This window comes from Papilio machaon, chromosome 5, assembly GCF_912999745.1.
Source record: "Papilio machaon chromosome 5, ilPapMach1.1, whole genome shotgun sequence".
Lineage (NCBI taxonomy): Eukaryota > Metazoa > Arthropoda > Insecta > Lepidoptera > Papilionidae > Papilio > Papilio machaon.
In genome coordinates, this window is record NC_059990.1 from 4,443,674 (window position 1) to 4,455,864 (window position 12,191).

At 33.0% G+C, this 12,191-nt stretch overlaps 2 protein-coding genes across 2 annotated transcripts; one reads left to right on the forward strand and one right to left on the reverse strand.

Moving 5' to 3' along the window:
- Positions 1 to 4,573: 4,573 nt before the first annotated feature.
- On the reverse strand, positions 4,574 to 9,151 carry LOC106708863 (T-complex protein 1 subunit beta). The gene is made up of 10 exons (XM_014500444.2): positions 8,967 to 9,151; positions 8,673 to 8,846; positions 8,453 to 8,588; positions 8,048 to 8,267; positions 7,406 to 7,544; positions 7,074 to 7,282; positions 6,780 to 6,954; positions 6,365 to 6,542; positions 5,550 to 5,753; positions 4,574 to 4,874 (listed from the first exon to the last, which is right to left on the reverse strand). The coding sequence occupies exons 1-10, from the start codon at positions 8,967 to 8,969 to the stop codon at positions 4,702 to 4,704; spliced, it is 1,611 nt and encodes a 536-aa protein (XP_014355930.1). The 5' UTR covers positions 8,970 to 9,151; the 3' UTR covers positions 4,574 to 4,701.
- Positions 9,152 to 9,357: 206 nt separating this feature from the next.
- On the forward strand, positions 9,358 to 10,428 carry LOC106708864 (synaptobrevin-1). The gene has a single exon (XM_014500445.2). It carries the CDS (start codon positions 9,507 to 9,509, stop codon positions 9,876 to 9,878), a length of 372 nt encoding a protein of 123 aa, XP_014355931.2. The 5' UTR covers positions 9,358 to 9,506; the 3' UTR covers positions 9,879 to 10,428.
- Positions 10,429 to 12,191: the final 1,763 nt, after the last annotated feature.

The following is a 12,191-nucleotide window of genomic DNA, read 5'->3' on the forward strand; positions in this document are numbered from 1 at the left end:
ATAATACCGAAGTTGTCATTAACATATTGGATTAAAAAATCTTGATCATTTTACTACAAATAATTTTCTACAGATATCACAACAATTACTACTGTACTTACGGAAATAGTAAAATTATGAAATGTTAGTTTCAAAAAACGGCTTCCAAAAGTATACTAAATATTGAAGGGAAGTGTCAGTCAGGATTTAAGAGATTTTTATCCCTCGAATACAGAGAGCTTGTAAAACAGAAAATATTTTCTTTTGTAAGTAGTTGTAAGACCAAGTCGATAAACCACATGACGTTGATATTTCGTAAGAATAAGGAAAAACAGGTAAAAATATTTAATATTTTGTTTTCCTGTAATTTCAATCATAATATATTTGTTCACTTATCATTATAATTTGTGTTTTTTTTCTTGTTTTACTATTTAAGATTGTAGTGTAGTCTTCCTCTTACATTTTGACTCTCGAACTTCAGTATTGTGTTACTTAACGTCTGATTAAAGATTACATAATATAAAATATTTCTGTTATGTCGAGTATGTTTGGAAAGTGGAGCAATGAAGTTTTAGGGCCGGCCGGGCTCGGCGCGCGCTCAGTTTATGTAAAGGTATGCCAGTAGATACCACGGATCAAGGAGGATTAGTCCCGCACAAATCTCTATTTAGTGGTGCGATCTCTGCCCAACTAAACTGGGCCAATTAAAGCTTACATGAGACCGACCTGAATGTCGATACAACATTGACGATTGATGTCATTTAAAATCTATATGTATTAATTTTGTTTGTTAAAATATTGTAGTTGTAGTTGAGTTAGTTGTATCTTGTAATTGTGAATTTTAACTGTTGTATACTGTATAGATATAGAACAATGAATATCCTTTTTATAAAAAAAAAAAGGAATAAGACGACTATGTTGTTGTTGTACAGGAGATACATAAGGTAAAAATTATTAACAATTATTAATAATTAAACAAATACAACAGTAAATACTCTTTACTGTAATAGAATAATGTTTTTATTTAGTAGTTTCTTATTAAACTCAGAGGACGAAATACAAAAACATTAAATAAACTAACGGATGTTTATATCCTGCAAAGGAAATACGGTCGCCTTATTAAGCAACAAAGCGGCGATGTAATTAGCCCCCAAATCCCCGGCCAATTCCAGTGTTTAAGAAAGATAAACGAGAGCAAAGAAAACTATTTCGTCGAAACTTTGGCTGCGATCACAATACTTGGATAATTACTACCTCAGTAATCCGGGATAACAGGATAAACTGTTATAAATACGATTACATTTTATATCTTTATTATCATAACCTAAAACATACTAAACAAAACATAAAACATTAATTAAATATCTATGACTCGGATGCGATGTTAGAACAAAACGCAATTTCAATGTGCCCTGTTAAACTAAGATTTTTGTTACATAAAATGTTTTACTGTGTTAAATACTCTAAAAGAAATTGTAAAAAATCTCCCAATTTTTTTTAATTTGTGCAAAGTAAATTTAAAATGGCCCTTCTTCCAACTTTATACCGGGACAAATTATATCTCGACTCGCTGGCAGTGGTGGTATACCGCTTGCCGTTTGGAAACATTGCAACAACTACAAACATCCGTCATTAGTTAGTATTATTCAGTCGGTTGTTTGTTTTTTTGCGTCTGCCATTTAATGAAATGCTGTTTAAGTTACATGTTAAAGCTTCTTTTATGTTCTTACTACTTAAAAAGGGTGCCCGTCGCTTCTTAACTGTGAGACATAAAAACGTAGGTTTTTATAAAAGAACTTTAGAACACTTTAATTATATTGAGTTAAAAGTAATCGTTATATTTATTTCTTTCCTGTACAAAATCTTATGATAACATCATAACTGTAGATATATTGTAAGTTGGAGATGCTATTTAATATTCACACATACGTAATATAATATCCAAACTGACTTTCACATTATAATTTCACACCGCTTTCAAAAGATGAAAGCTTTTCACATACCAAACAGATTAAGTTTTCGTAACTGACAGTCAGTATAGTCTTGAAATATATTTACCTAATAAAACTCAGCATAGATCGTACAGCAAGAATAGAAACGCCATATTCAGGAACAGACGGTGCCGCGGCGGCGGCACTCTCTGTCCGTAGGCTCGACGTAAGTACGTGATCACTCTCTAAATATTCCGCTTTATTGTGCAATCCTCTCCTTGTCATGAAGACGCGAAGGCTGGCGTCTGAATAATTTAAACGGTCGCCAGCGAATATACTCAATTTATCCAAATTGTCTCCGACCTGGCGCGAGGGTGGAGTTAAAAATGAAAAAGATGTCAGCTTCGAGTTTCGCCCGCACCGATTCGTTCCGCGAAAAAATATGTAACAAGGATACGTATTATCCATTTAAGTATATTTGTCTTTGTCGCGGTTGATTTATGAAGCGTGTTTTTTTTTGCTGAATTATTGCGAATGACATTTTAATAGAATTTATATAAGAACATAGTTTTGAAGTCACTATTTGTACTTTGGTGTACCATGATAATTTTGTAAATAATAAATATACTACATAACATTTATAACTACTAACTTGAGTCGCTGTTTGTTAACTGGATTCTAAAAAAAAATTTGAAAACAAAATTATAATAGAACTTTCTTATTTGGTAACAATCGCATGTTTGTAGACTATTAGGCGGCGCGGTATAATCACGTTAACGTAGTTATTTCATATCAACTGACTATTATGCCTTATCTCAACAATTAAACTCTTTTACGTCAGCTAAAGCATAACAAGATCATTTATATAATTTCAATTTTAGGCCATTTGTAGATCTGCATGAGGACACAAGTAAAAAGAAAATCTAAATACATTTAGGAAACTTAAAACTGTTTGTTTTGTACAGTTCACGCTATTTAACTAGGAACTACTTAAATATATTTATATCATTTTTGTTCCTATTTTCCTTTCTAATCTGTCAAAAACAAAAAGTATGAAACACAATAATTTAATACAAATTGTCATATACTTTTATGTAATAAATATCCCGTGACATTTTATTATCCCAAAAGGACAGCAAATAAAACACCTTTAGACTAGAAAATTTCGATTTCTATTTTTATACGGGAATAAATTGAAGAGGTAAATCAAATAATAACGGTAAATTGTGTTAGAGTCCCTGGTTCGGATAAATCATGGAATTGTCGAGACAAAAAAATAAATAATTTCATTTTGTTGATAGGATTTAACTGAATGTTTGTAGGAGTTAGGATGTTGAAGGTTTATATTTATACATACTTTATGTAAAGGTGTTAAGCGGAACTTATACGGTTAAAGTTTTCAAATTACATAGAACTGGGGTAATTATTTGCGCCGATCTATATTGTTATTATAGGTTGTATGTCACAATCGTTTTGTCCCAGTGGACTTTCAATACGTTCTAAAAAAATATGCACAAACCCGTCGTTTATTATGTTGCTTAAACTAACAAATCGTAAAAAGGTAGACTCAGTTAAATACATACTTTGTAAATAATGCCGGTTTGAATATGAATCTTCGAGTTCAAAAATAATATTTAAGGAAATAATTTTTCGTCGAATTCCGTATACTTCTTTAGAGCTGTTTGACAGATGAAGGTTACCTTATATGAAACGCACTATACCACTTGTATAATTTACAAGATCACAAAGCAATATTTTATCTTTAGAATCTGAACATATACAGTTTATCATATAAGAGATAAATTCATTATCTAGTTATCAGAACTGAATGTCTGTATGTCAATCCAATAAAAAATGACATATTTCGTACACATGATTTATGGCTGATCACTAAAAAACATTTATTTTTATTTTTGTCTTACCGTTTTAGAAGGGACTTTGACGGGAAGGTGGGCATATGTGAGGACTCACGTGGGCATAGTATAGGCTTAACGAATTTGCAGGTTTTTAAAAATAAAAAACAAACTTAGGGTGTTAATTTTTTAATTAAATAAATTGTTACATCTAACTTGCGCCAAGCAAACTAAAGCAAATAATTCAGTATTGAATTTCTAGCAAAACTAAAGTTAATTAAATTTCTACAAAAGAACAAACTTGTGCATGATAAGAAAATAAATGCAAAAGTTGAAATCACTTCCGCTAATAAATGAAATTATAAGTTTATTCTTTCGCAGTCTAACTAAATGAAAATAAAATAGTTATTTGTGAAAATTATTTCATAAGCATACACTTTATTATAAAATTATACTTGGAAGTGTAAGAATCAATATTTTGTTATTTTCATAACACTTCCCATCTTACAAGTTTTCAATATCAAACAAATATCTGCTAGTCACTTTTCATATGGAGACGGTTGTTTGCATTTCTATCAATTCCAACTAAAAATAAAAATGCGGATTTTTTAACTTTATTTCACCTTAACAAGTACAGGATGATTTCCTAAGTTTAAAAAAAAGATCATTCATTAAAATCGGAACTAATTTAAAACGGCTACACTTTCGTATAATATACGTAAGTGTAGCCGTTTTTAATTACTTTATAATTATAACCTTTTTTATAAGAGAAGGGGGCAAGCGACAGGAACACCAAGGTGATCATCGACGCCCATGGACATCCGAAACACTAGAACGTAGGAACATTTAAACAATTTAAATGATAACTGGTAAGTAAGACTGGTAGTTGTTAACATGTAGCAGATATTGTTTAACAATGAGGTGATGGTGGTGAGGAGTTAGCAAGGACGGCGGTCTGGACCACGGCGGCGCGGCGCTGACTTCAGTATGTTGTCTACGCGCAGGATCATCTCTGCAGCTTCAGCAGCCGACAGCAGAACTTGCCGCTTCACCACGTACGACTCAGTTATACCCAACGCTTTCATGTCACCCACGCATCCGTTCTCCATGTCTGTTATAGTCAAAAATTATTGTAACGTGTGAATAGTGTTAAATTACTAACTACTAATTTTATTACTAACTAGCTGTCGCCCGCGACTCCGTCCGCGCGCAGTTAAAAAAAATAAAAATAAAAATGAAAAATAGATGTTGGCCGATTCTCAGACCTACTGAATATGCTCACAAAATTTCATGAGAATCGGTCAAGCCGTTTCGGAGGAGTATGGCAACGAAAACTGTGACACGAGAATTTTATATATTAGATTTTGATTGTTGGTATATTTTTAGAATTTTGAATTATTTAGCTATTATTATTTAGTCTCTATTATATTTAATTTTAAGATATTCCTGCCAAGCAGGGTTGGCGGCAAAACTTTAGGATTTATAAAACCTTGTGCGCCGACACCACGTAAGTGGGATAAAGGCCAGGGAAATGATAGTGTATAGAGAAAAAATATGGTTTAAATGCAGTGACAAAAAAATTACACGAAGTGTGTTTTATTAACAACTCTTTGTAACATATTGTTACTAAATTCCGAATAATGTCATAGAGATAGACGATTTTAATAAAACACAATCCATATCAAATAAGGCAACTTAAAAAAGCTACAGCAAACATTTTCCTAATTTGTAAATAAGCCACCTACTAGTATATTTTTATCTATTAAATGAAGTATATGGTACATACCGAGTCCCATGGTGTTCTCTCCTTGTGCGTGATGTGCGCGGAGACGTGCGATGAGGTCGGCACTGTCGTAGCCCGCATTATCAGCTACGGCGGAGGGCAGACGGCGCAGCGCCACCGCGAAAGCCTCCGCAGCGATAGCCTCCTTACCCGCAGTACGCGACGCCGCCTTCGATGCGGCCTCCGCCATCAACATCTCACTTGCACCTAAGTTAACAAAGAAAAACATATTCCTAAGCCAATAGTGCTTCACTGACACACTCTTTAATAACATTTAAGACATTTTTATCCAGTATTACCTATCAAAACTTTTTTTAAATATATATTACAAGGTGGCAAACGAGTAAACGGCCACATGAATTCGCCGAAACGGCGAAGCGACCGCTTCCCATAGACATTCGCAATTGCAGATGCGTCGCCTACCCTCAATCGACGAAGGAGGAGACGCACAAAAAAAGAATATTTAACCTTCCTATGAATCTCCTCCTCCAAATCCACCTCCCCTTCCCATCCTTTCGTTATAAGAAAAGGGGTGGGAAGGAAAGAGGACTAAAATTAGGCCTCCGGTACCACATTCATCAGACTGTACGCGGAATTACTTCCACTTCACATCTATCTTCTGTGTGGTCGTGGTATTGGACTGGGCGAGCCAGCCTATTCGTGCAACTGATGTTGTTGTTGCTGGCGTCTACCACTACCAAAAAACTATGAAAACATTGTTAAAAAGAAATATTGTAGGAAAAAAGTCAATCACTTGAATTAACTATAAATCTATTATGTTCCATATAAAAATGTACATATATAAGTACAAGACTCACCACCACCGAAGATGACCTTTGGTTCCCTGACGGTGGCAGCGAGCACGCAGAGGGCATCGTGCAAAGAGCGCTCCGCCTCGTCAATGACCTGCTGTGTGGCCCCGCGGATGACCACGGTGCAGGCAGACCCCAGCTCCACACCAGAGAACCGGATTAGGCTCTCGTCACCGATAAGCACCTGAATTATCCAAATTGTTGAAAATAAATAGCAAAACAAAGATAAATTTGAATGTGACATACATTTGACAAAATCGTACAACCGAGAGAGCTTCTGAAATGATTAAGAAACCTTTGGTCCAAAAAAGTTCACACTTTTTGGACCAAAGCTAATACCAAAAACAATATAATTAAACCAGTTAAAGCTCCTCCATAACCATTTATGAATTAAAATCATATATTTATTTAAAAAACCTACCTGCTCAATAAGTTTGCAATGTCCAAGTTTGACTTTCTCGGGTGTATCAAATGTGGAAACAATTTCACCACCGGTGACGAGAGCTAAGCGCTCAATGCCGTCAAAGTCTGCATGTTCAATCGCCATCACACCCGCATCAGCAAACAATTGTTCAGGGTAATTGTAAATAAGTTGCCTGTAAAAAGTGTTTTTAACTTTATCTTATTGTGAGGAAAAATATATTGAATTTGATACATTCTTTTTACACATGGATATGCAGTTTTTTTTGAATAGTTTATTCTATGAAATACTAACCTGTTGATAAATACATTACATTTGTGAGCCAAAATTTTATTAACTTTATCCTTCATCTTTTCTTTCTCAGCAACTTCTAACTCTGCAATTTTAGCCATAGAATCCACCTTAATGACAGATCCAAATATTTTGATTTTATCGGTGTCCATTGGTGTATTGGCTATAAGAATGTTTGCATTTTCAATTCGCTTTGGCTGATGCACTCCAACCTTTAAAAAAACAATAAACCTTATATACAAGAATATTATACAGGCTTCAAACTATGTTTATTTTGTTTTGCTTAAAATTTATCCTATCCTACTAGAGATAAAAGATAATATTTTAATAATTACCTTTTTATTCAGAAGAAAACCTTCATCTAGGAAAGATTCTTCCAACAGACCTCCACTGATCTTCATAATCTGTATAGCTTTAAGGTTGCCAGAACCTTTGAGACGAAGTACTGCATCAACTGCCAACTTTGTAAAATGCCTGAAAATTTATCATTATTTTAAATTAACAAATACAGTCAAAATCTGTTATAATGACATCGAAGGGACTACTCATATTGAGTCGTAAAAACCGATAGTTGTAACAACCGGTGACAGGTATTAATAGGAAAGATATGTATATAACATTCAGCCAGGACCTTTGATTTTGGTCAATTTAACCGGTATGTTGTTCTAAACGATGTCGCTATAAACGGTTTTGACTGTATACTAAAAAAATAGCATTGCCCAATTAAAAAAAATTTAAGATTAGTTAAAACTCTATGCTACTTAGAAAGGGAAATTAAAGTATACTTTTTTTTTAATTTTCTTCATTTATATTTTATACTCTTTAATTAGCTTAAACTTTACAATTAGCAGAAACTTTTATATTTTCAAGACAAATAAAAATAAATAGGCCTAGAATGAAGCTACTGAAAATTACTTAGGCTTAAGAAACAAATAACATTATAATTTCCAAAAATTATAAATATTCTTAGCACTTACTCTTTGTGATTTGACAGAATCTTAGAGCTCAGTGTTGTGCGAGCAATTTTTTCAAGATCAGCACGTAAAGAAGCCTCATTCATATTTGTTGTGTGATCATAACTGGCTTCGGCAAGTGCTTGCTTTGCAGCCGCACTAGCAATGCGCCAGCCAGCAATTATTGTCTGTGGATGAAGCTTCTGCTCAATCAACTTTTCCGCCTCCCGCAGCAATTCAGCAGCTGGAAAATATAATATTAAATTCAATGATCCCAAGTCACCTGGCTAGTTCCACCTACATGTGAAAAACATTATACTGGTTCAGTACTATTTTTTCAATCTACCAATTAGTTACTTTTTTAATTTGTTTTTGTATCTGGAGCTGAAGATCTACAACATAATAATATCTTGAATATTAAAGTCATACCTAATACAGTAACCGATGTTGTGCCATCACCAACTTCATCATCTTGAACTTTTGACATGTCAACTAAAATTTTTGCAGCAGGATTGTCAATTCCAATAGATTTCAATATAGTAGCACCATCATTTGTTACTTCAACCTATAAATTGAATCATTGAATTATAATCTCTGATTAAAAAACAAACTCACTGTATAAAACTCTGTAAAGGTAAAAAAATCATACCTGGCCAGCATTTCTGCCACTAGATACTAAAATCTTATCCATACCCTTTGGGCCCAGAGTACTTTTTACAAGATCTCCAATAGCTATAGCTCCAATAAAGCTAGACATTCGAGCAATCTCTGCTTTTTCTTCTTCAGCCTCATTCTTCAGTATTCTGATTGGATTTAGTGACACCTGTACGTATTTAAAGAAATTTAGTCAAAAATTACCACATGTGCGGATAAAAAGATCGGTATAACTCATCCATGGCGCACTTGTGATTTAGACGTTGCAATTTATAAAGAAAACACTTACCATTTTGTTATTTTTTTAGAAATCCTTTTTGCAAACACTGCTTTATTCAACAAATATAAAACCTAACCAAGGCGAATATTTGAAACTATAGAAATAAATTACCAGAGATCAACATGCATGAGACATGAACAAGAGCCGCACAACTTTTTTCGTGATCTTAAACGGTGTTGCCACACATAATATATAGTTTACAGTTTATAGCATACAGATGATCTGATATTTTTCGATTTTTCTAAAAACTACGAAGCTTGAAGTGATTTGAAGTACCCTCTTATAGCACTTTTAATGAGTTGTCAAGACCTTTTTCAGTCCGAACTAGGAAGATAATTAAAAAATCGATAGATTAAAATAAAATTTTTATTACGCTGCATATCGTTGACTCATTTTGAAAAAATAATTTGAAGGCTGTCAAAAGGAAACGTTATGTCCTCCGCCATATTGCCTTATTTATATACGTGACAAGTATTATCGTTTTGGTTCATTATTTAGTCTAATTCTTTCTAATTTTGTTGCTTTCTTTTAAAAAGTTAACATCCAACAATGGAAGAACAAAGTGGAACATCTGCGCCGAGGGTAAGCGATAAACGCTTGGCACAAACTCAGGCTAAAGTAGATGAAGTTGTTGGAATAATGCGTGTCAATGTTGAGAAAGTATTGGAAAGAGATCAGAAATTATCCGAACTAGACAATCGCGCAGATGCATTACAACATGGAGCTGCGCAGTTTGAACAGCAGGCCGGTAAGCTGAAAAGGAAGTACTGGTGGCAAAACATGAAGATGATGCTAATTATTGGTGCTATCGGTGCGGTTCTACTTATTATCATTATTGTGTGGGCTACATCCGGATCCAGCTCAACCCCCGCGCCACCTCCTCCACCGGTTACTGAAGCTCCTCCAGCGGCTGGTCGATAAATGCACAAATGTTACATTCATTCTGCATTACAACAATGGTAAATATGTGAAACTTACACTTAAAGACTATTAAGTTTAGTAACATTCAAATTATTTTGGAGTTACAAGTAAATGTTGTCTTTGACCCTTTGTAAAAAAAACCTTTGTACAATATTGTTATGGGTATCATCAGCTTACATATATCCGCATCCAGCAGCTTGGAGCCTACCCCAAATTAAAGGTGACTAGACCTTAGTCAACCATGCTGGCCTATAAATTCAGTGCAGGTCAAATCACAATAATTTAAATGTTGTGAAGGGTAACACTGAGTAATCTTTGTATGTTCTAAGTGAAGCAACAAGTGAGACTTCTGGTGGAGTCTATCTTCTAATATTATATGCTAGAAGCTCACCATATAGTCTTTAGTTTTGCAATCTTTAAAGTCTGCTAATATTTCTATACACATCTAAGATATGAAAGTTGTAACATTTATTTTAAAAGGAATTTACCCTTGTTATATGCAGAATGAGTAAATAGACTTACCGAAGTTGATTTATTATCTACAATCACACTTTTCAAATTAATTCTATTATGGAAATTTGACCTATAACTTGACTGAAACCTATGAGAAACTATATTTTATACCATATTTACCTTCAGACTGTTATATTATATATCTTGCAAATTTCTTATACAATAGCTTTTGATATGTGTCTACAAAATTATTAATGCATAGGAAAAAGTAATTTATTCAGGTAAATATTTATATAACCTGTTGACTTAAAGTCAAATATTAATGTTTAGATCATAGCGATATTAAGTATTACTAGGTGTTGCTTTATGTATGGCAAGCAATTACTGAAAAGTGGCCAACTTCTACAGCATAAAAATTATATATTTATAAAAATTACTAATTGATCATACAGAGCTTGTACTGGCCAGTTTGATTGGAAGAACTGAATTTATACCATTATTAAAGACAAAAAGAGGTTATAATGTGGTTATTGTTGCTTATTGGATATATCTGCTTTTAAATGTTGCCTGTTAAAAATGTTAGAAAGCACAAATTGTATCATATCTTTAGCACAAACTTTATTTGATTAAATAGATAAATATAGTAATTCACAATTATTTGTATAGTATACATCTATATACTGGTTTTAAGATTTCTTATTATTTGGAAAACATACTGCATTTAAGAAAATAGATGAGAAATAGTGACAACATATGGGACCAAAAGCATTACTAATTACTACAGCATCTGAGTTCCATTCTGTCTGGTTTTACCTTCAAGCTAAGTAATGTAAAATGATGTTGTTTACTAAATTTATATTATACTGTATTTACTTAGTTGTTTTGTATTGTATAAGATTATAATTAAACTATGTATTCTTCAAGAAATGGAAATTTATTTTATTTAAAGTAACCTTATAACACAGTCTAGAGAGTCTTTATCAACTTTCAGATAAGAAATATATGGGCAGTGATTATTCATAACACAGTAAAGTCTAGAGTTAGTCCTTCAACTGATATTTGAATTTTCAAGTTTTAATATAGATATTAATATGATAAAGCATTAACACAGGATCATAGCAATCACTGCATATTGAATAGTTCTTTTTGTAAAACCCCTATGCTTACGACAATCTTTATGTTATATAGTTTCACACCATTTAACTTAAATAAGTAAATTGAAAAAAAATGTTAGGCGAGTAAGGGACAAAAATTGCAAGAAAATAGCAGGTGGTTACCATGGTAACAGTAATTCTCAGCCAATGAAAAAAGCCTTTGTTGGCATTTGCAAAAATGAATAATGAAATTCAATAAAGTGAAAACTTTGTATCAGTTCTTTATAGTCAAATTTAAAACAGTGGTTGCATTGGTATTTAAAATATCTCAAAATTCATTACATCTTTAACATCTGAAAATCTGTATCATTAAGGCTTTAAGAAATGTGCTAGCTAATCCACAGGGCCGGACTTCACTTAATGCTTTAATGTGTATGTTAGTGCTTAAAATCTCCTTACTTTTAAATCTTAGGTATTATAGTGTTATCTTATATAGTACATATTTCTTATTTGAAATATATTTGCCAAAGAAGACTTAGAGCTTTTGTTTCATGGATGGCAGTTAGAAAATGTAGCAATATATTTTATGTAAGGATAATTAGGGAGAAGGATCTTTTTCTGGAATTCGAACATATTAGTTGGACAATCCATTGGGCAGATAGATCGGCCCAACTGAAAACACCCGTTGGCACAAGCAATTTTGATCATTTATACTTGTGAGCTTCTTACCACAGTACAGAAATTTGTATGTTAATAAAAGTAACAT